Raw genomic sequence first — 22,525 nt, 5'->3', positions numbered from 1 at the left:
AGTTTTGGTTGTCCAGTGATGTTTCTTCTGTCTCCTCTCCTCGTCCAATCCATAAAGTAGAGTCCAACTGCTCCCTGGACCCTCTGCAGTACCTCAACACTGATCAAACCCAGGCCACGGTAGGTAGAGTGCTGATGTGTCTGCTGTGTGTGGTTGTTACTTGTTACTGATGAATAAATATGAATGTGTTTGTGGTGTGCAGGTCAAGCTGGCTGCAGGACACAAGTTTGACAGAGATGTTGAACTGCTGATTTATTACAAAGACGCCCACCAGCCCACTGCTGTGGTGGAGGCAGGACAGGCCTCTGCTGAGCCGGGTGAGTGAAAAATAAGTGAAGTCATTAGTTTGCAAATAAAAATTCAAGATCCCAGTTCTTCAACCTGGAATTTAATTGTATTGGAATATATTAGAAACTGTAAACTTGACATTTTTCTGTCCTTTTCATGTCTCTGATGTGTTCAATGGCTTCATGTGGAGAGTTTGTGTTGGTAGTGAATCAATCTGAAAATATGAGTAATACTCGCACCAGCAGTGCCAGAGTATTCATAAAGTGGTGTTAGAGTTACAAAATATTTCCTCAAATCGTTCCTCTCACACAGTGGCCTCACCATCTTTCCCTCTTCCCTTCAGGACAGTCCTCTGCTCCTGTTGAAGAGTTTACCAATGGGCTGCTATTCAAACATTTTACAGTTTGGGGTCTCGTTGTGAACACATCTTCCCGTGAGTTGTATTCATGTGATCTCAGTGACTTAAAGTGATATCACTGTAAAACACCATGTTGCCTTTGGATGATTCTGCAAAACTCCAGGTTATGTTTGATTTACTTGCTAAAACAGATTACTGAAAGCATACTTGTATACCTGCCAAAGAGTTGAGCTTTTGCTTGTGTAGGTGAAAAAACTCTCCTCTCTTGCTGTTTGTCTTTACTGATGGAGAGGTGGGGAGCACCAAAGAAGTGATTGAGAATTCAGGTTCTCTGCGTACCAAACCTGTGTGTCTTAAAAACAGCTGTTGTATTGCAGGTGTTTCTCTTTTGGGATTGGGGAAGGGGCCAGCTCTGCTCTCATCAATGGGATGGCCAAGGAGGAGGTCACGCTCAGTTCATCACAGGGACTGACAGGATGCAACCAAAAGTAAGACAATGAGTCATAACAATTATCATGAAAAGGCAAGATGATATTAGTATTTGAACAGAAGACATAAATTCCAAAAACATAAATGTGTATTTTTTCAGGGTTTTTCATTATTTTTCAGGTGATGCAGTCGCTGCAGTTTGCTCTGCAGCTGACTGTGGTCGACATCTCAGTCATATTGGATTTACCAAAGGAAGTGTCTGTCACTGTCCTCTCTCCACTAATCACAACACTTGTCCAGGGTCAGAGGTCACTGATTTATGCCCAGCTCACCAGGACAGGTAGGAGCAGCCTCTCATGTTGTTGGCAAACTAGATCAATCTGCTGGAACATCTGATTTTAGGACAATCACTTGCTTTTCCAAAGGACACTGACAACCAGACGTTAGATGCCACAGCCCTGGCCCACGGTATCCCCCCCCCCCCCCCCCCCCCCCCCCATGCATGCGGTGGGCCTTCTGTAGAAAGAGAGCAGCTTAATGAAGGTGACAAGGTGAAAATAGGGTGATTGATGTGCCAGTGCTGTGAGGGCATGTATAACACCACCTGCCCAAGTGTTGAATATAAGGAGGCTTTGAAGAATCTACAATAATTGTGTGTTGTTTGTACATGAATCACAATGTGTTACTTCAGAGGAGTGATGTTTTCAGGGGGTTTTTTTCTGCGCTGCAGAAAATTGAAAAACTACTGTGAACTTGGTGGATCTGTCCAGATCTTTGACTGGAAACTATTTCTATGAATGAGTGGTTCAAAAATGTGTAAGTGAAAAGCTGCCATATTTCAGGTCCCAAAGTCAAACGAACACTGAGGGATCACTGAGAGCTAAAAACGGTCTAACTTCTTTCATCTTTAATAAAATGATCAGCGTTGCTGTTTTACCGGGTTTAACAATTAAGTTTAACATCCAGGCATCCAAGAAAACAGAGTTTATTCAATTTAACTGAGTTAGAGGTTTGCAGTAAGTTAGCTCGCTAGTTTCCACCTAAACATGATCATCATAAGCAGTGTTACCAATTCATACACTGGTTTATCATCTAGACTTTTTGTCTCATGCAGCACCATGATCAGGTCCAGTTTTTATTTCACCTTTGATTTTTCAGCTGCTGTGCCTGAGCAGCCTCCCAGAGACCCTTTGTTGCAGTTAGTCTTCCTCCAGAAGCCATCTGGCTGCTTGATCCAGGTCTGGCTGCTGCACCGGGAAAGAGCAGTGAGGAGGTGGATTGATAAATGAAATTCATAACAAAAATTCATAATGGACTTTTTCCATTTAGGAATAATAAAAATCAGCTTTCTTTTTATTTGCTATTAACTGACAGTCAGATAACCAGCTTTTAAAAACATATTCATAAACACTTTGCAATCAACAAAATTTACACAGAGGTTATAGATGAAATAAAAAGTATCACGTGTTTTCGTGTTTATAACTCTGTTATTGTACATATTCTGTGTTATACATCATAATCATTCCAGTCTCTCTCTTTTTTTTTTTTACTGTTTTAATCTTTATAAAACTCTTATTTATTTATTTATTTTTGTGATTTCTGCTGCCCTATTGGTCTGGTCTCTCTTGAAAATCTGAAAACGTGATATTCATAATAAAAGGATTTAAAAGTTTACTGCCAAAAATTATTAAACTTCATAACAGAAATGTGCTAACTGGCTTGAAATAGATTGAAACTGTTATGAGATTGCTTCAGGGAGCAGACATGACACCGTCTTTTAGGTTTCGCCATCACTTTGTATTATGCGCACAACACCACCCTCCTCTGGCTTCCACGTGAACTGCACCTTAAACATCAACTGTTTACAAATGTCATGACACAAACAAACGTTTCAATACCGTAAATCACTTTTTGGACTGCGATCACTTTTTGGCACAACATCGGCTCTGATAACATTTAAAGCGCATTGAAAAACTATTCTTTAATGCTAAAAATCCATTATCAATTGTAATTATTTATTTATTAATTTAAATTTCAGATATCGATCTTCATTTTTGTAAACTGGTGAATTAATGATTTTTTTAAAGAATTAAAACGACAAAGTTTGGCAACATATTTTTTATAAAGGATGAATAAAAGAGTAAAATAAAATGAGAAATATATATATTTTTGAAAAAGCTATGATAATTAGACGAACTTTATTTTAAATAAATAAAATTGATTTTCGGTGGCACTGGGAGTCATGGTGATGATGACGTGTTTGAGTGCAGGTATAAAAGCAGGAGGCAAAATTGGAATTCGGGTTTCACGTTTGAGCGCAAACAGGAGCTTTTTCCCACTAGTGCTGTGAAAACTCGGATTTTTCAAACTACAGCCAACGTTTGAAAATCTTCAAGAAGGATTTGCAAAATGACTTCTACAAACTTCAGTCGCGAGATGCACCTGTTCTCCCTTTTTATTGACGAGGTGTTAGATCAACGCTATGGTGAGTACAGCAGGCTAATATGTCAGAGTGCTAGCAAACAAATACAACTTAGATTTTTGTCTTTTATTGTTTGGAAGTAGGACTTCATGAGTGTTAACGTTTAGGATGAGATGTTTCATACTTGAGTAACATCAATTTTAACATGTGCCAGTACACTATAAAGATGGCGCCATGTTTTTTTTTAAATCGCTGGAAAAAAAAACAATTGAATGCACGCGCCCTGGAAACGACGTAAGGCATTGGAGGACGCTGACGTCAGCGCGCGGCCGTTTTTGCATGTAGAGGGTTTGAGTTGACATGTTTGGGCTGCTGGCGCTGAGTTATACGTGAAAGTTTCATAGATTGTGAATTTTATAAAGCTGGAGAATGGAGTTTTAAAAGTTCACAGAGTCGCTGGATGAGTTTGAGATTGAAACAGTGTGTGCCTGCAATAAGGAGGTGGGAGGTTTCTCACCTAAATGTAGCTGCTTTATTCTCAAAATATCGATGCTCAACTAATATGAAGATATTACTCCTTAATGTGAATGCGTATTAAAACCTCAGTGAAAGTCCATGCAGCCTTACACTGCATGAAAACTTTTACCAAAAAAGGTGAAGGCTTTCATAAACAATGAGTTCTGCTGGGAGCTTCTTACTGTTTGTGTGTGGAAGAGCTTATGATGATGTAAAGCCATGTCTGGACAATTTAAATTCAGGCTTTAGTTTGTGTGATCACATGATTAACGTACACGCATGCTTTGCTTTCTCGTAGCTGAGCTGGTGAGTCCAATCACTGCTCCTCAGATGGTCGTCATTAACTTGAGGAACCGTGAACTGAGCAGCAGCCAACTGGACTCCATGTCCCACCTGGTCCTCACTCTTTACCATAACCTGGTGACGGGGTCCAAGGACTTTCCTTACATACCTTTTAAAGGATTGTTCCATCGGGACCAGGTGACGACACCATTTGTCCATGTGAGGCAGAGCCAGAGAGAGAACACCACTCCTTCTCCTCCTACGGACTCACCAGCTGGCATGATGCTGCCGCCTGCGGGCTCCAGCTCTCATCCACGCTTCCTGACTCCAGTTCTTCCAGAGAAAGCGGATCTTGCTGTGCTGAAGGCAGATCGGAGGAACCGTGTCGGCACCTTGACTGTCGACGGCCTCCTCGTCACCAGAGTCATCTCCACTGTTTACCGAACAGAGGACACTGAGATGACGAACCGCTGGAGAATAACAGACTACAGCGCGGACGGCAGACTTCTCACTTCGGTGCTCTGCCGTTTTCTAAATATGTCGGCAAAGCGTGCTAAGAGGAAGGCTCCGGAGGAAGAGAGCAGCATCCGGAGCCCGAGTCCAGCAAGGAAGCGCTTGAGATTATAATATACAGTGAAGCATGTCGAACGTCAGCAAGCCTGAACAAAGTGGTAAGTAGTAAATAGTGCTTAAGGTTGTTTCTAAAATAATGTCCTAAAATATTTGAAAATCGTCGAGGTTTTAACTTTTATTCTTTCTTTTCTGCCTCTTGTTTCTAAAAGTCAGGAAAAAGAGTCACGCTGCGAAGAAACTCCACACAGAAGATTTTCCCTCAGTAAAATGGTAAATATATTCATCTTGTTATGACGTTTGCTCACAATAACCAGGAGTGTTCCTGTGTTTCTGAAGTGATTTACTCTCATTTGGTGTTATTTCATCCAAAGACAACTGAGGGTCTTCAGAGCAGCGTGAACGGCCGTCACCTGAGAGCAAGACAGTCCTGGCGCCTTTGTGGTTCCCTCCAGGTACTCCAGCTTCATCCCACAGTCCAGAGAGATGCAGTTAGGTTGAATGTGAGTGTGAATAGTTGTCTGTTTCTCTGTGTTAGACTGACCTGTCCAGGTTGTACTCCTGCCTCTGGCCCCATAACAGCTGGGATGGCTCCAATCTTGAATTGGATAAGCTGAAGAAATGGATGGAAGGATGATCCAAAGAGAAACATTAAAGGCCCTCTCACAAAAAAAAGATAAGAACTCATTTTACACATTTAAAGTACAAAGTACACATATATTTACCATTTTACTGAGGGAACATCTTCTGTGTGGAGTTTCTTCTCATCTTGGCTCTTTTTCCTGACATTTAGAAACAAGAGGCAGAAAAGAAAGAATAAAAGTTAAAACCTCAACGATTTTTTAATGTTTGGGATATTTTAGAAACAACCGTAAACACTATTTACTACTTACCACTTTGTTCATTCTTGCTGACGTTCACTCTCCTCATCTTCTCTCTAAAGGAAGATGCAAACGCTCTCATTGTGAAAGATAAGTATACATCCATCTAACCTGCGACTGTCACAACTCTGATCAGCAATTCTTTCAGGTTTGTCTGTTTTGATGATGCTATTAATTGTTATTATCCTTTATCCAGGTAACTTTCAGAGAGGAGCGGAGGGAGGAGCGAAGCCAGCGTGCTCTGTAAACTCTCATTAAAAAAAAGATAAGTACATATTGATTTTATATAATTATGACAGCTCCTCCTCAGTGAACACTTCCTCTAGTTGCTGAAATCATTTACTAATTTTTTTCTTCCCATTTGTCTTTTGTTTTTCAGAGAAAACAGAGAGGAGACAAGGTGACATTAAGACCTAAGACAGGACGGATTGAACCCTTTCTCGTAAAAAGATAAGTATTCACTCTGCTTTTAATCAGAATATTGATAAATATCTAAAATTCTGCTCACCTGGTTGATAAAGTTACTAAAACGATTCCCTCTTTACTGTCATTTGTCCTTTAGAGAGAAGATGAGGAGAGTGAACGTCAGCAAGAATGAACAAAGTGGTAAGTAGTAAATAGTGTTTACGGTTGTTTCTAAAATATCCCAAACATTAAAAAATCGTTGAGGTTTTAACTTTTATTCTTTCTTTTCTGCCTCTTGTTTCTAAATGTCAGGAAAAAGAGCCAAGATGAGAAGAAACTCCACACAGAAGATGTTCCCTCAGTAAAATGGTAAATATATTCATCTTGTTATGACGTTTGCTCACAATAACCAGGAGTGTTCCCGTTGTTCTGAAGTGATTCACTCTCATTTGGTGTTATTTGGTGTTTGTCTTTGAAAGGAGAAGAGCAGCAACGACACTGGGAGACAAACAACAGGATGATCCAAAGACAACTGAGGGTCTTCAGAGCAGCGTGAACGGCCGTCACCTGAGAGCAAGACAGTCCTGGCGCCTTTGTGGTTCCCTCCAGGTACTCCAGCTTCATCCCACAGTCCAGAGAGATGCAGTTAGGTTGAATGTGAGTGTGAATAGTTGTCTGTTTCTCTGTGTTAGACTGACCTGTCCAGGTTGTACTCCTGCCTCTGGCCCCATAACAGCTGGGATGGCTCCAATCTTGAATTGGATAAGCTGAAGAAATGGATGGAAGGATGATCCAAAGAGAAACATTAAAGGCCCTCTCACAAAAAAAAGATAAGAACTCATTTTACACATTTAAAGTACAAAGTACACATATATTTACCATTTTACTGAGGGAACATCTTCTGTGTGGAGTTTCTTCTCATCTTGGCTCTTTTTCCTGACATTTAGAAACAAGAGGCAGAAAAGAAAGAATAAAAGTTAAAACCTCAACGATTTTTTAATGTTTGGGATATTTTAGAAACAACTGTAAACACTATTTACTACTTACCACTTTGTTCATTCTTGCTGACGTTCACTCTCCTCATCTTCTCTCTAAAGGAAGATGCAAACGCTCTCATTGTGAAAGATAAGTATACATCCATCTAACCTGCGACTGTCACAACTCTGATCAGCAATTCTTTCAGGTTTGTCTGTTTTGATGATGCTATTAATTGTTATTATCCTTTATCCAGGTAACTTTCAGAGAGGAGCGGAGGGAGGAGCGAAGCCAGCGTGCTCTGTAAACTCTCATTAAAAAAAAGATAAGTACATATTGATTTTATATTATTATGACAGCTCCTCCTCAGTGAACACTTCCTCTAGTTGCTGAAATCATTTACTAATTTTTTTCTTCCCATTTGTCTTTTGTTTTTCAGAGAAAACAGAGAGGAGACAAGGTGACATTAAGACCTAAGACGGGACGGATTGAACCCTTTCTCGTAAAAAGATAAGTATTCACTCTGCTTTTAATCAGAATATTGATAAATATCTAAAATTCTGCTCACCTGGTTGATAAAGTTACTAAAACGATTCCCTCTTTACTGTCATTTGTCCTTTAGAGAGAAGATGAGGAGAGTGAACGTCAGCAAGAATGAACAAAGTGGTAAGTAGTAAATAGTGTTTACGGTTGTTTCTAAAATATCCCAAACATTAAAAAATCGTTGAGGTTTTAACTTTTATTCTTTCTTTTCTGCCTCTTGTTTCTAAATGTCAGGAAAAAGAGCCAAGATGAGAAGAAACTCCACACAGAAGATGTTCCCTCAGTAAAATGGTAAATATATTCATCTTGTTATGACGTTTGCTCACAATAACCAGGAGTGTTCCCGTTGTTCTGAAGTGATTCACTCTCATTTGGTGTTATTTGGTGTTTGTCTTTGAAAGGAGAAGAGCAGCAACGACACTGGGAGACAAACAACAGGATGATCCAAAGACAACTGAGGGTCTTCAGAGCAGCGTGAACGGCCGTCACCTGAGAGCAAGACAGTCCTGGCGCCTTTGTGGTTCCCTCCAGGTACTCCAGCTTCATCCCACAGTCCAGAGAGATGCAGTTAGGTTGAATGTGAGTGTGAATAGTTGTCTGTTTCTCTGTGTTAGACTGACCTGTCCAGGTTGTACTCCTGCCTCTGGCCCCATAACAGCTGGGATGGCTCCAATCTTGAATTGGATAAGCTGAAGAAATGGATGGAAGGATGATCCAAAGAGAAACATCAAAGGCCCTCTCACCAGATTTCATTTATTAAATTTGTCTTTACTGAATGATTTCTGGTGTGTATTTGCATTGATACTCAGACAACAGCTCCTCTTTCTGTTTGTGCTGGAAGATTCAGGCAAACACATATTACATATATAGATTGTTATGATATGACTCAGTTTCACATTTAGTGCTATATGAGAATGATAAGGTCCAGTTTAATAGTATTGCTAGTGTCTAATGAAATGAACACGTGATTTTCTTTTTTTTCTTTTCTTGCCTGTCCCGTTTGGCTCTTTTGCCATCAGAATTATTGTCTAAAGGCAAAGAAAGATGCCCAACGGATTTACTTTACCAAATTGACCATCCCAGCCTTGCCGTAATGGTCCATTTGATTCACCTTTTATTGTTTATTTTATTTTCACTTGCTGAATACGGGACAGACTTGACTGGGGGAAAGAAGGGGAGAAAGAAAGAGAAACAGCTGAGAAGAGGGACAGGGGAGAAGGGCAAAAAACAAAACCCAACAGAATGGGCAGAAAAAGAAAAGAAAATGCATCTATCGATCACCTGGATCACCTGTTGAGAAAGAAAAAAGAAAACAAGCAGAAGAGAACAAGAGTAATAGAATAAACAACATCACAATGATATATGGGAATATGACAGTAAATACTAAATATTAAACATTATTGTACAGCACGTAAGATCAGCAGAACACAGTGTGCTTTGAGGTAGGAGCCAAAAAGGGTGTAGTTTGTGGGTGTGATCACCCGTGTGTACACCTGTGAGCATGGACGCGCTTGTTTTTTTTAAAAAGTTCCTTGATGTAATGATCTGCTAGAGGGTGTGGGGGGCCACAGCCCCGTCCTTCAGGGCATGAAGCAGGTATGGAGGAGATCAAAACTCCAGACATCCAGAGGCCCCGATAAGCGGCCGCCAAGGAGTGAGCCGGTGTGTACCTGGACGCCCATCCCCAGACACAAAGAACCACCAACGCACTGATGTCTGAGGGAGTCCGCCACTGGCAGGGGAAGTGGTGGTGGGGGGAGATAGGCCTCCAAACCTTGGAGGGCCTGAGATGTCCCCAGAGAGGTGGCGCCTGACACCCAACCTGACATATAGACACAGAAATACAGGCACACACAGATACAAACATCCATTCCCACCCTCATGCTCTCATATGCTCTTACTCCACACTCAACCAACGTGGAGACAGACATAAAGAGACGCTGTACACACGATCACACTCCCCAAGCGTACTCTACAAACCGGGTCTAGGTACCCTTGCCCCTGAAGGGGGGAACTGCACCCAGACCCAGGTGGTGTTACCCTTTTCCCTGCGGTGGGGAGAGGCAGACCGCCCCGACTCCGCAGCAGCAGGGAGGCCCCACACTCCAGACCGCAGTCGGACGGCCAACTCCTCCTCCTAGCACCCCCGCTCCAGCAGGCCGCAGAGAACGGGGGTGAGAGAAGACTCCAAACCTCCCTCCACCCGCTCATTGTAGTGTTGATGCATGTGTGTTCTAAGGTGCATTTAAAACCCAGGAGGGCATGGAGCTACCTGCCAGAGAGCAGCAGGTAAGCGCATAGTCCCTCCTGCTAGCCCTCAATGTCTACGCTTACGGCCACACCACCCTGAACACGCCCGATCTCGTCTGATCTCGGAAATCGTGATTTTCAGATCCAGCAAAGTGAATATTTTTCACTGTGGATAAATTGCATGGAAACCTTTAATGAGTCATCAGCTATTTCACTACAAAGATGATGTGATTAATGTGTTTGATGTGGAGCTCTTATGTAATGATTACATTTTTAAGATGTAATTTTCAAGTGAAAAACATAATATTTATCTGTTGCATAGTTTACAGTGCGGTGTTTTATGCACTGAGTTATCATGTAGAGTTCTGTTTGTCATCTAGCACCATAATCGGGTTTTGTTTTTATTGCATCTTAGATTTTCCAGCTGCTGTGCCTGAGCAGCCACCCAGAGACCCTTTGCTGCAGTTAGTCTCCCTGCAGGAGGCGTCTGGCTGCTGGCTGCTTGATCCAGCTCTGGCTGCTGCACTGGGACAGACCAATGAGGAGGTGGAAAAGTCAAAGCCTGAAAAGGTGCACTGCTGTCAATTTAAATATTAACACAAAATGATGATGTGAGATAAAACAGATTTGATTCTATAATTTGAACAAAAACACATGATATAATTAAAAACACACCATAAAACAAATAAAATGAAGTCAAACTAAACGTAGGCCTGCCTCACAGCCTGAGAATAAACATCTGCATATCAGAAGCAAAAACACTGGTGGTAATCACACTCCTAACCTCCCACTGAGCTGCACCAGCGTCTGATATTATCCAGAAACCACACGGCAGCAGAAATTATTTTCCTCATCAGTTGTTGTAAAAACATGTCAGCACATTATTTTAGAGCATTTATGACATCACAGTTTGGGATTTCATCAGGAAGAGCATCCAGTGTAATAATCTGCCAAATCAAATATGCAGAGCTGCCCACCTTGGTGACCCCGTGTGACAAAGAAGTACACAAACATATGTAATATTACTGGTTGTAGAAAGTAAAATGTGTGTTCTGTCTGGTTTATTTGATTGATTTTGATTTGGGGAATTAGACCAGCAGTGAAGTGTGGGCCACCATTCTGGCTCTGATCTGGCTTCATGGTTTCAAGATGGATGCAAAGGACGAGTGGGAGCTTCTGGCTATGAAGGCTGCCTCGTGGCTCTGTGCTCACAATGGTACTAGCAATGATTGTAACAGATAAAATAACAGCTTTAAAAAACTGTTTCATTCTACAGCTTTCCTCCCACAATCATTATTTTAATATCTGTGTTGTGTTTTTATCACCGTGTGTGTCAGAGTGTGTGGATGCTGGAAATGTCCTGCTGGGTTGCAGCGTGAAGAAAGAAGCTCTGGGACTCTGAGGGTTTTCTTAAAGTAGCTTCATCTTCAGAGTGAACAGAAGCAGGTCTGCTTACTCCACACTGCCTTTGATACAGAGCTGTTTTATATCATCAACCCCTTTTACATGTTTATTTGTCATGAATTATGTACCTAATATTGGTTTTACCATTGTGGAAAAAAAGTATGTCAAAATTGTCTGAATACTCCTAACACAGTAGAAGATTGGACCACTGCTGTGGCAGCTCATTCACAAAGTGTTTTAATTCCTTTTCTCTGCCACTAGATGGCGATTATGTTCATGTTTTTACTGATTTCACACAGAAACACCAAAACCAATCTAGAATCTCATCAATTCGAGAAAGACCACAACCAATACAGCCTTCGTTCGAACAAAATCATACAATTGATTGTCCCAAAAATCAGAACAGAATTGGGGAAAAAGGTTTTAAATACGCTGCCCCTGCTTCCTGGAATAATCTGCAGAAGGAACTCAAATTATTAGAATTGGTTACCTTGGGAGAGTTTAAGTCTGTCTTAAAGGAACGAGAGAACAGCTCTTTTACTCAGTGTGATTGTTTTTAATGTGTTATTGTATATTTTACACATGTTGGTATGGGATATTGTATTTGTTTTAAATGTTATGTGGTATGTGACTTTTGTTGCCATGATGCCAGGTCTCTCTTGGAAATGAGATTTTTAATCTCAATGAGATTTTTTTTACCTGGATAAATAAAGGATTAATAAAAAAAGAGTGTCTTTCTCTCCATCTTCAAGCTGGCCAAATGTCATGACTTTATATCAGTAAATAGTTTTAACTAATTAAGAAAATGTTATGTGGAGTTTCCCTTATTTTTTCCAAAAAGTTAGATCATAAAGAGGTTTATAATTACTTAACACTCACTAACTTGCGCTGACATAAAATCTTATATCACTTTAAAGGTTTGTTTAAAAAAAAGAGAGGCAAAAATGATGTTTTCCTCATTATACTGATATTTGTCATTATACCATCCATAGATCATAAAAGTCAAGAGCATATTTACAAAAACAAACATATTCCTTTTCTGTCACTTTTTATGGTTTTAAACTAAAATAGCTGTAAAATAGTTTTGGTTGTCCAGTGATGTTTCTTCTGTCTCCTCTCCTCGTCCAATCCATAAAGTAGAGTCCAACTGCTCCCTGGACCCTCTGCAGTACCTCAACACTGATCAAACCCAGGCCACGGTAGGTAGAGTGCTGATGTGTCTGCTGTGTGTGGTTGTTACTTGTTACTGATGAATAAATATGAATGTGTTTGTGGTGTGCAGGTCAAGCTGGCTGCAGGACACAAGTTTGACAGAGATGTTGAACTGCTGATTTATTACAAAGACGCCCACCAGCCCACTGCTGTGGTGGAGGCAGGACAGGCCTCTGCTGAGCCGGGTGAGTGAAAAATAAGTGAAGTCATTAGTTTGCAAATAAAAATTCAAGATCCCAGTTCTTCAACCTGGAATTTAATTGTATTGGAATATATTAGAAACTGTAAACTTGACATTTTTCTGTCCTTTTCATGTCTCTGATGTGTTCAATGGCTTCATGTGGAGAGTTTGTGTTGGTAGTGAATCAATCTGAAAATATGAGTAATACTCGCACCAGCAGTGCCAGAGTATTCATAAAGTGGTGTTAGAGTTACAAAATATTTCCTCAAATCGTTCCTCTCACACAGTGGCCTCACCATCTTTCCCTCTTCCCTTCAGGACAGTCCTCTGCTCCTGTTGAAGAGTTTACCAATGGGCTGCTATTCAAACATTTTACAGTTTGGGGTCTCGTTGTGAACACATCTTCCCGTGAGTTGTATTCATGTGATCTCAGTGACTTAAAGTGATATCACTGTAAAACACCATGTTGCCTTTGGATGATTCTGCAAAACTCCAGGTTATGTTTGATTTACTTGCTAAAACAGATTACTGAAAGCATACTTGTATACCTGCCAAAGAGTTGAGCTTTTGCTTGTGTAGGTGAAAAAACTCTCCTCTCTTGCTGTTTGTCTTTACTGATGGAGAGGTGGGGAGCACCAAAGAAGTGATTGAGAATTCAGGTTCTCTGCGTACCAAACCTGTGTGTCTTAAAAACAGCTGTTGTATTGCAGGTGTTTCTCTTTTGGGATTGGGGAAGGGGCCAGCTCTGCTCTCATCAATGGGATGGCCAAGGAGGAGGTCACGCTCAGTTCATCACAGGGACTGACAGGATGCAACCAAAAGTAAGACAATGAGTCATAACAATTATCATGAAAAGGCAAGATGATATTAGTATTTGAACAGAAGACATAAATTCCAAAAACATAAATGTATATTTTTTCAGGGTTTTTCATTATTTTTCAGGTGATGCAGTCGCTGCAGTTTGCTCTGCAGCTGACTGTGGTCGACATCTCAGTCATATTGGATTTACCAAAGGAAGTGTCTGTCACTGTCCTCTCTCCACTAATCACAACACTTTTCCAGGGTCAGAGGTCACTGATTTATGCCCAGCTCACCAGGACAGGTAGGAGCAGCCTCTCATGTTGTTGGCAAACTAGATCAGTCTGCTGGAACATCTGATTTTAGGACAATCACTTGCTTTTCCAAAGGACACTGACAACCAGACGTTAGATGCCACAGCCCTGGCCCACGGTATCCCCCCCCCATGCATGCGGTGGGCCTTCTGTAGAAAGAGAGCAGCTTAATGAAGGTGACAAGGTGAAAATAGGGTGATTGATGTGCCGGTGCTGTGAGGGCATGTATAACACCACCTGCCCAAGTGTTGAATATAAGGAGGCTTTGAAGAATCTACAATAATTGTGTGTTGTTTGTACATGAATCACAATGTGTTACTTCAGAGGAGTGATGTTTTCAGGGTTTTTTTTTTCTGCGCTGCAGAAAATTGAAAAACTACTGTGAACTTGGTGGATCTGTCCAGATCTTTGACTGGAAACTATTTCTATGAATGAGTGGTTCAAAAATGTGTAAGTGAAAAGCTGCCATATTTCAGGTCCCAAAGTCAAACGAACACTGAGGGATCACTGAGAGCTAAAAACGGTCTAACTTCTTTCATCTTTAATAAAATGATCAGCGTTGCTGTTTTACCGGGTTTAACAATTAAGTTTAACATCCAGGCATCCAAGAAAACAGAGTTTATTCAATTTAACTGAGTTAGAGGTTTGCAGTAAGTTAGCTCGCTAGTTTCCACCTAAACATGATCATCATAAGCAGTGTTACCAATTCATACACTGGTTTATCATCTAGACTTTTTGTCTCATGCAGCACCATGATCAGGTCCAGTTTTTATTTCATCTTTGATTTTTCAGCTGCTGTGCCTGAGCAGCCTCCCAGAGACCCTTTGTTGCAGTTAGTCTTCCTCCAGAAGCCATCTGGCTGCTTGATCCAGCTCTGGCTGCTGCACCGGGAAAGAGCAGTGAGGAGGTGGATTGATAAATGAAATTCATAACAAAAATTCATAATGGACTTTTTCCATTTAGGAATAATAAAAATCAGCTTTCTTTTTAATTGCTATTAACTGACAGTCAGATAACCAGCTTTTAAAAACATATTCATAAACACTTTGCAATCAACAAAATTTACACAGAGGTTATAGATGAAATAAAAAGTATCACGTGTTTTCGTGTTTATAACTCTGTTATTGTACATATTCTGTGTTATACATCATAATCATTCCAGTCTCTTTTTTTTTTTTTTACTGTTTTAATCTTTATAAAACTCTTATTTATTTATTTATTTTTGTGATTTCTGCTGCCCTATTGGTCTGGTCTCTCTTGAAAATCTGAAAATGTGATATTCATAATAAAAGGATTTAAAAGTTTACTGCCAAAAATTATTAAACTTCATAACAGAAATGTGCTAACTGGGTTGAAATAGATTGAAACTGTTATGAGATTGCTTCAGGGAGCAGACATGACACCGTCTTTTAGGTTTCGCCATCATTTTGTATTATGCGCACAACACCACCCTCCTCTGGCTTCCACGTGAACTGCACCTTAAACATCAACTGTTTACAAATGTCATGACACAAACAAACGTTTCAATACCGTAAATCACTTTTTGGACTGCGATCACTTTTTGGCACAATATCGGCTCTGATAACATTTAAAGCGCATTGAAAAACTATTCTTTAATGCTAAAAATCCATTATCAATTGTAATTATTTATTTATTAATTTAAATTTCAGATATCGATCTTCATTTTTGTAAACTGGTGAATTAATGATTTTTTTAAAGAATTAAAACGACAAAGTTTGGCAACATATTTTTTATAAAGGATGAATAAAACAGTAAAATAAAATGAGAAATATATATATTTTTGAAAAAGCTATGATAATTAGACGAACTTTATTTTAAATAAATAAAATTGATTTTCGGTGGCACTGGGAGTCATGGTGATGATGACGTGTTTGAGTGCAGGTATAAAAGCAGGAGGCAAAATTGGAATTCGGGTTTCACGTTTGAGCGCAAACAGGAGCTTTTTCCCACTAGTGCTGTGAAAACTCGGATTTTTCAAACTACAGCCAACGTTTGAAAATCTTCAAGAAGGATTTGCAAAATGACTTCTACAAACTTCAGTCGCGAGATGCACCTGTTCTCCCTTTTCATTGACGAGGTGTTAGATCAACGCTATGGTGAGTACAGCAGGCTAATATGTCAGAGTGCTAGCAAACAAATACAACTTAGATTTTTGTCTTTTATTGTTTGGAAGTAGGACTTCATGAGTGTTAACGTTTAGGATGAGATGTTTCATACTTGAGTAACATCAATTTTAACATGTGCCAGTACACTATAAAGATGGCGCCATGTTTTTTTTTAAATCGCTGGAAAAAAAAACAATTGAATGCACGCGCCCTGGAAACGACGTAAGGCATTGGAGGACGCTGACGTCAGCGCGCGGCCGTTTTTGCATGTAGAGGGTTTGAGTTGACATGTTTGGGCTGCTGGCGCTGAGTTATACGTGAAAGTTTCATAGATTGTGAATTTTATAAAGCTGGAGAATGGAGTTTTAAAAGTTCACAGAGTCGCTGGATGAGTTTGAGATTGAAACAGTGTGTGCCTGCAATAAGGAGGTGGGAGGTTTCTCACCTAAATGTAGCTGCTTTATTCTCAAAATATCGATGCTCAACTAATATGAAGATATTACTCCTTAATGTGAATGCGTATTAAAACCTCAGTGAAAGTCCATGCAGCCTTACACTGCATGAAAACTTTTACCAAAAAAGGTGAAGGCTTTCATAAACAATGAGTTCTGCTGGGAGCTTCTTACTGTTTGTGTGTGGAAGAGCTTATGATGATGTAAAGCCATGTCTGGACAATTTAAATTCAGGCTTTAGTTTGTGTGATCACATGATTAACGTACACGCATGCTTTGCTTTCTCGTAGCTGAGCTGGTGAGTCCAATCACTGCTCCTCAGATGGTCGTCATTAACTTGAGGAACCGTGAACTGAGCAGCAGCCAACTGGACTCCATGTCCCACCTGGTCCTCACTCTTTACCATAACCTGGTGACGGGGTCCAAGGACTTTCCTTACATACCTTTTAAAGGATTGTTCCATCGGGACCAGGTGACGACACCATTTGTCCATGTGAGGCAGAGCCAGAGAGAGAACACCACTCCTTCTCCTCCTACGGACTCACCAGCTGGCATGATGCTGCCGCCTGCGGGCTCCAGCTCTCATCCACGCTTCCTGACTCCAGTTCTTCCAGAGAAAGCGGATCTTGCTGTGCTGAAGGCAGATCGGAGGAACCGTGTCGGCACCTTGACTGTCGACGGCCTCCTCGTCACCAGAGTCATCTCCACTGTTTACCGAACAGAGGACACTGAGATGACGAACCGCTGGAGAATAACAGACTACAGCGCGGACGGCAGACTTCTCACTTCGGTGCTCTGCCGTTTTCTAAATATGTCGGCAAAGCGTGCTAAGAGGAAGGCTCCGGAGGAAGAGAGCAGCATCCGGAGCCCGAGTCCAGCAAGGAAGCGCTTGAGATTATAATATACAGTGAAGCATGTCGAACGTCAGCAAGCCTGAACAAAGTGGTAAGTAGTAAATAGTGCTTAAGGTTGTTTCTAAAATAATGTCCTAAAATATTTGAAAATCGTCGAGGTTTTAACTTTTATTCTTTCTTTTCTGCCTCTTGTTTCTAAAAGTCAGGAAAAAGAGTCACGCTGCGAAGAAACTCCACACAGAAGATTTTCCCTCAGTAAAATGGTAAATATATTCATCTTGTTATGACGTTTGCTCACAATAACCAGGAGTGTTCCTGTGTTTCTGAAGTGATTTACTCTCATTTGGTGTTATTTCATCCAAAGACAACTGAGGGTCTTCAGAGCAGCGTGAACGGCCGTCACCTGAGAGCAAGACAGTCCTGGCGCCTTTGTGGTTCCCTCCAGGTACTCCAGCTTCATCCCACAGTCCAGAGAGATGCAGTTAGGTTGAATGTGAGTGTGAATAGTTGTCTGTTTCTCTGTGTTAGACTGACCTGTCCAGGTTGTACTCCTGCCTCTGGCCCCATAACAGCTGGGATGGCTCCAATCTTGAATTGGATAAGCTGAAGAAATGGATGGAAGGATGATCCAAAGAGAAACATTAAAGGCCCTCTCACAAAAAAAAGATAAGAACTCATTTTACACATTTAAAGTACAAAGTACACATATATTTACCATTTTACTGAGGGAACATCTTCTGTGTGGAGTTTCTTCTCATCTTGGCTCTTTTTCCTGACATTTAGAAACAAGAGGCAGAAAAGAAAGAATAAAAGTTAAAACCTCAACGATTTTTTAATGTTTGGGATATTTTAGAAACAACCGTAAACACTATTTACTACTTACCACTTTGTTCATTCTTGCTGACGTTCACTCTCCTCATCTTCTCTCTAAAGGAAGATGCAAACGCTCTCATTGTGAAAGATAAGTATACATCCATCTAACCTGCGACTGTCACAACTCTGATCAGCAATTCTTTCAGGTTTGTCTGTTTTGATGATGCTATTAATTGTTATTATCCTTTATCCAGGTAACTTTCAGAGAGGAGCGGAGGGAGGAGCGAAGCCAGCGTGCTCTGTAAACTCTCATTAAAAAAAAGATAAGTACATATTGATTTTATATTATTATGACAGCTCCTCCTCAGTGAACACTTCCTCTAGTTGCTGAAATCATTTACTAATTTTTTTCTTCCCATTTGTCTTTTGTTTTTCAGAGAAAACAGAGAGGAGACAAGGTGACATTAAGACCTAAGACAGGACGGATTGAACCCTTTCTCGTAAAAAGATAAGTATTCACTCTGCTTTTAATCAGAATATTGATAAATATCTAAAATTCTGCTCACCTGGTTGATAAAGTTACTAAAACGATTCCCTCTTTACTGTCATTTGTCCTTTAGAGAGAAGATGAGGAGAGTGAACGTCAGCAAGAATGAACAAAGTGGTAAGTAGTAAATAGTGTTTACGGTTGTTTCTAAAATATCCCAAACATTAAAAAATCGTTGAGGTTTTAACTTTTATTCTTTCTTTTCTGCCTCTTGTTTCTAAATGTCAGGAAAAAGAGCCAAGATGAGAAGAAACTCCACACAGAAGATGTTCCCTCAGTAAAATGGTAAATATATTCATCTTGTTATGACGTTTGCTCACAATAACCAGGAGTGTTCCCGTTGTTCTGAAGTGATTCACTCTCATTTGGTGTTATTTGGTGTTTGTCTTTGAAAGGAGAAGAGCAGCAACGACACTGGGAGACAAACAACAGGATGATCCAAAGACAACTGAGGGTCTTCAGAGCAGCGTGAACGGCCGTCACCTGAGAGCAAGACAGTCCTGGCGCCTTTGTGGTTCCCTCCAGGTACTCCAGCTTCATCCCACAGTCCAGAGAGATGCAGTTAGGTTGAATGTGAGTGTGAATAGTTGTCTGTTTCTCTGTGTTAGACTGACCTGTCCAGGTTGTACTCCTGCCTCTGGCCCCATAACAGCTGGGATGGCTCCAATCTTGAATTGGATAAGCTGAAGAAATGGATGGAAGGATGATCCAAAGAGAAACATCAAAGGCCCTCTCACCAGATTTCATTTATTAAATTTGTCTTTACTGAACGATTTCTGGTGTGTATTTGCATTGATACTCAGACAACAGCTCCTCTTTCTGTTTGTGCTGGAAGATTCAGGCAAACACATATTACATATATAGATTGTTATGATATGACTCAGTTTCACATTTAGTGCTATATGAGAATGATAAGGTCCAGTTTAATAGTATTGCTAGTGTCTAATGAAATGAACACGTGATTTTCTTTTTTTTCTTTTCTTGCCTGTCCCGTTTGGCTCTTTTGCCATCAGAATTATTGTCTAAAGGCAAAGAAAGATGCCCAACGGATTTACTTTACCAAATTGACCATCCCAGCCTTGCCGTAATGGTCCATTTGATTCACCTTTTATTGTTTATTTTATTTTCACTTGCTGAATACGGGACAGACTTGACTGGGGGAAAGAAGGGGAGAAAGAAAGAGAAACAGCTGAGAAGAGGGACAGGGGAGAAGGGCAAAAAACAAAACCCAACAGAATGGGCAGAAAAAGAAAAGAAAATGCATCTATCGATCACCTGGATCACCTGTTGAGAAAGACAAAAGAAAACAAGCAGAAGAGAACAAGAGTAATAGAATAAACAGCATCACAATGATATATGGGAATATGACAGTAAATACTAAATATTAAACATTATTGTGCAGCACGTAAGATCAGCAGAACACAGTGTGCTTTGAGGTAGGAGCCAAAAAGGGTGTAGTTTGTGGGTGTGATCACCCGTGTGTACACCTGTGAGCATGGACGCGCTTGTTTTTTTAAAAAGTTCCTTGATGTAATGATCTGCTAGAGGGTGTGGGGGGGCCACAGCCCCGTCCTTCAGGGCATGAAGCAGGTATGGAGGAGATCAAAACTCCAGACATCCAGAGGCCCCGATAAGCGGCCGCCAAGGAGTGAGCCGGTGTGTACCTGGACGCCCACCCCCAGACACAAAGAACCACCAACGCACTGATGTCTGAGGGAGTCCGCCACTGGCAGGGGAAGTGGTGGTGGGGGGAGATAGGCCTCCAAACCTTGGAGGGCCTGAGATGTCCCCAGAGAGGTGGCGCCTGACACCCAACCTGACATATAGACAGACATACAGGCACACACAGATACAAACATCCATTCCCACCCTCATGCTCTCATATACACTTACTCCACACTCAACCAACGTGGAGACAGACATAAAGAGACGCTGTACACACGATCACACTCCCCAAGCGTACTCTACAAACCGGGTCTAGGTACCCTTGCCCCTGAAGGGGGGAACTGCACCCAGACCCAGGTGGTGTTACCCTTTTCCCTGCGGTGGGGAGAGGCAGACCGCCCCGACTCCGCAGCAGCAGGGAGGCCCCACACTCCAGACCGCAGTCGGACGGCCAACTCCTCCTCCTAGCCCCCCCGCTCCAGCAGGCCGCAGAGAACGGGGGTGAGAGAAGACTCCAAACCTCCCTCCACCCGCTCATTGTAGTGTTGATGCATGTGTGTTCTAAGGTGCATTTAAAACCCAGGAGGGCATGGAGCTACCTGCCAGAGAGCAGCAGGTAAGCGCATAGTCCCTCCTGCTAGCCCTCAATGTCTACGCTTACGGCCACACCACCCTGAACACGCCCGATCTCGTCTGATCTCGGAAATCGTGATTTTCAGATCCAGCAAAGTGAATATTTTTCACTGTGGATAAATTGCATGGAAACCTTTAATGAGTCATCAGCTATTTCACTACAAAGATGATGTGATTAATGTGTTTGATGTGGAGCTCTTATGTAATGATTACATTTTTAAGATGTAATTTTCAAGTGAAAAACATAATATTTATCTGTTGCATAGTTTACAGTGCGGTGTTTTATGCACTGAGTTATCATGTAGAGTTCTGTTTGTCATCTAGCACCATAATCGGGTTTTGTTTTTATTGCATCTTAGATTTTCCAGCTGCTGTGCCTGAGCAGCCACCCAGAGACCCTTTGCTGCAGTTAGTCTCCCTGCAGGAGGCGTCTGGCTGCTGGCTGCTTGATCCAGCTCTGGCTGCTGCACTGGGACAGACCAATGAGGAGGTGGAAAAGTCAAAGCCTGAAAAGGTGCACTGCTGTCAATTTAAATATTAACACAAAATGATGATGTGAGATAAAACAGATTTGATTCTATAATTTGAACAAAAACACATGATATAATTAAAAACACACCATAAAACAAATAAAATGAAGTCAAACTAAACGTAGGCCTGCCTCACAGCCTGAGAATAAACATCTGCATATCAGAAGCAAAAACACTGGTGGTAATCACACTCCTAACCTCCCACTGAGCTGCACCAGCGTCTGATATTCTCCAGAAACCACACGGCAGCAGAAATTATTTTCCTCATCAGTTGTTGTAAAAACATGTCAGCACATTATTTTAGAGCATTTATGACATCACAGTTTGGGATTTCATCAGGAAGAGCATCCAGTGTAATAATCTGCCAAATCAAATATGCAGAGCTGCCCACCTTGGTGACCCCGTGTGACAAAGAAGTACACAAACATATGTAATATTACTGGTTGTAGAAAGTAAAATGTGTGTTCTGTCTGGTTTATTTGATTGATTTTGATTTGGGGAATTAGACCAGCAGTGAAGTGTGGGCCACCATTCTGGCTCTGATCTGGCTTCATGGTTTCAAGATGGATGCAAAGGACGAGTGGGAGCTTCTGGCTATGAAGGCTGCCTCGTGGCTCTGTGCTCACAATGGTACTAGCAATGATTGTAACAGATAAAATAACAGCTTTAAAAAACTGTTTCATTCTACAGCTTTCCTCCCACAATCATTATTTTAATATCTGTTTTGTGTTTTTATCACCGTGTGTGTCAGAGTGTGTGGATGCTGGAAATGTCCTGCTGGGTTGCAGCGTGAAGAAAGAAGCTCTGGGACTCTGAGAGTTTTCTTAAAGTAGCTTCATCTTCAGAGTGAACAGAAGCAGGTCTGCTTACTCCACACTGCCTTTGATACAGAGCTGTTTTATATCATCAACCCCTTTTACATGTTTATTTGTCATGAATTATGTACCTAATATTGGTTTTACCATTGTGGAAAAAAAGTATGTCAAAATTGTCTGAATACTCCTAACACAGTAGAAGATTGGACCACTGCTGTGGCAGCTCATTCACAAAGTGTTTTAATTCCTTTTCTCTGCCACT

At 41.1% G+C, this 22,525-nt stretch overlaps 2 protein-coding genes, 5 long non-coding RNA genes and 1 pseudogene across 12 annotated transcripts; 6 read left to right on the top strand and 2 right to left on the bottom strand.

The window, feature by feature from the left end:
- Positions 1-169: 169 nt before the first annotated feature.
- LOC147314209 (von Willebrand factor A domain-containing protein 5A-like) lies at positions 170-1,540 on the top strand (annotated as a pseudogene).
- A 1,825-nt stretch (positions 1,541-3,365) lies between these two features.
- LOC147314208 (uncharacterized) lies at positions 3,366-5,126 on the top strand. The gene is made up of 3 exons (XM_086260976.1): positions 3,366-3,560; positions 4,312-4,966; positions 5,078-5,126. Exons 1-2 carry the CDS (start codon positions 3,485-3,487, stop codon positions 4,920-4,922), a joined length of 687 nt encoding a protein of 228 aa, XP_086117102.1. The 5' UTR covers positions 3,366-3,484; the 3' UTR covers positions 4,923-4,966; positions 5,078-5,126.
- On the bottom strand, positions 4,474-6,844 carry LOC147314207 (uncharacterized). Its single transcript, XR_015124620.1, has 3 exons — positions 6,556-6,844; positions 5,410-5,478; positions 4,474-4,728 (listed from the first exon to the last, which is right to left on the bottom strand). It is a non-coding gene; the product is annotated as an uncharacterized LOC147314207 (long non-coding RNA).
- LOC147314206 (uncharacterized) lies at positions 5,878-7,193 on the top strand. 2 transcript variants are annotated; one of them, XR_015124609.1, is made up of 5 exons: positions 5,878-6,015; positions 6,126-6,352; positions 6,464-6,520; positions 6,631-6,760; positions 6,844-7,193. It is a non-coding gene; the product is annotated as an uncharacterized LOC147314206 (long non-coding RNA). The 2 variants fall into 2 exon arrangements; XR_015124608.1 differs by having other exon boundaries at positions 5,878-6,352.
- A 420-nt stretch (positions 7,194-7,613) lies between these two features.
- On the top strand, positions 7,614-13,808 carry LOC147314205 (uncharacterized). 2 transcript variants are annotated; one of them, XR_015124611.1, is made up of 11 exons: positions 7,614-7,792; positions 7,904-7,960; positions 8,071-8,200; positions 10,335-10,489; positions 11,012-11,135; positions 11,257-11,365; positions 12,464-12,522; positions 12,606-12,720; positions 13,035-13,124; positions 13,427-13,537; positions 13,659-13,808. It is a non-coding gene; the product is annotated as an uncharacterized LOC147314205 (long non-coding RNA). The 2 variants fall into 2 exon arrangements; XR_015124612.1 differs by lacking the exons at positions 10,335-10,489; positions 11,012-11,135; positions 11,257-11,365; ... (3 more) ...; positions 13,427-13,537; positions 13,659-13,808 and adding an exon at positions 8,284-8,439.
- A 402-nt stretch (positions 13,809-14,210) lies between these two features.
- On the bottom strand, positions 14,211-19,229 carry LOC147314203 (uncharacterized). Of its 2 annotated transcripts, XR_015124615.1 has the most exons (4): positions 18,941-19,229; positions 17,795-17,863; positions 16,952-17,113; positions 14,211-14,709 (listed from the first exon to the last, which is right to left on the bottom strand). It is a non-coding gene; the product is annotated as an uncharacterized LOC147314203 (long non-coding RNA). The 2 variants fall into 2 exon arrangements; XR_015124616.1 differs by lacking the exons at positions 17,795-17,863; positions 18,941-19,229 and adding an exon at positions 17,598-17,789.
- On the top strand, positions 15,736-17,511 carry LOC147314204 (uncharacterized). Its single transcript, XM_086260973.1, has 3 exons — positions 15,736-15,945; positions 16,697-17,351; positions 17,463-17,511. The coding sequence occupies exons 1-2, from the start codon at positions 15,870-15,872 to the stop codon at positions 17,305-17,307; spliced, it is 687 nt and encodes a 228-aa protein (XP_086117099.1). The 5' UTR covers positions 15,736-15,869; the 3' UTR covers positions 17,308-17,351; positions 17,463-17,511.
- LOC147314202 (uncharacterized) lies at positions 18,263-22,301 on the top strand. Of its 3 annotated transcripts, XR_015124602.1 has the most exons (7): positions 18,263-18,737; positions 18,849-18,905; positions 19,016-19,145; positions 19,229-19,399; positions 21,278-21,432; positions 21,955-22,078; positions 22,200-22,301. It is a non-coding gene; the product is annotated as an uncharacterized LOC147314202 (long non-coding RNA). The 3 variants fall into 3 exon arrangements; XR_015124604.1 differs by lacking the exons at positions 21,955-22,078; positions 22,200-22,301 and having other exon boundaries at positions 18,263-18,400; positions 18,511-18,737; positions 21,278-21,420; XR_015124603.1 differs by lacking the exons at positions 19,229-19,399; positions 21,955-22,078; positions 22,200-22,301 and having other exon boundaries at positions 21,278-21,417.
- Positions 22,302-22,525: the final 224 nt, after the last annotated feature.

The sequence above is a fragment of the Aulonocara sp. 'chitande type north' Nkhata Bay genome, linkage group LG14 (genome assembly GCF_057382095.1).
Source record: "Aulonocara sp. 'chitande type north' Nkhata Bay isolate Kocher_YH1m ecotype deep benthic linkage group LG14, A_spYH_male_GT1.1, whole genome shotgun sequence".
NCBI lineage: Eukaryota > Metazoa > Chordata > Actinopteri > Cichliformes > Cichlidae > Aulonocara > Aulonocara sp. 'chitande type north' Nkhata Bay.
Note: the sequence above shows the minus strand (reverse complement) of the source record. Positions and strands in the feature narration are given on the sequence as shown.

Coding starts and splice junctions, on each gene's coding strand:
- LOC147314208 (XM_086260976.1), top strand. CDS start 3,485: ATGACTTCTACAAACTTCAGTCGCGAGATGCACCTGTTCTCCCTTTTT. Junction 3,561..4,311: donor GGTGTTAGATCAACGCTATG/GTGAGTACAGCA, acceptor GCTTTCTCGTAG/CTGAGCTGGTGAGTCCAATC.
- LOC147314204 (XM_086260973.1), top strand. CDS start 15,870: ATGACTTCTACAAACTTCAGTCGCGAGATGCACCTGTTCTCCCTTTTC. Junction 15,946..16,696: donor GGTGTTAGATCAACGCTATG/GTGAGTACAGCA, acceptor GCTTTCTCGTAG/CTGAGCTGGTGAGTCCAATC.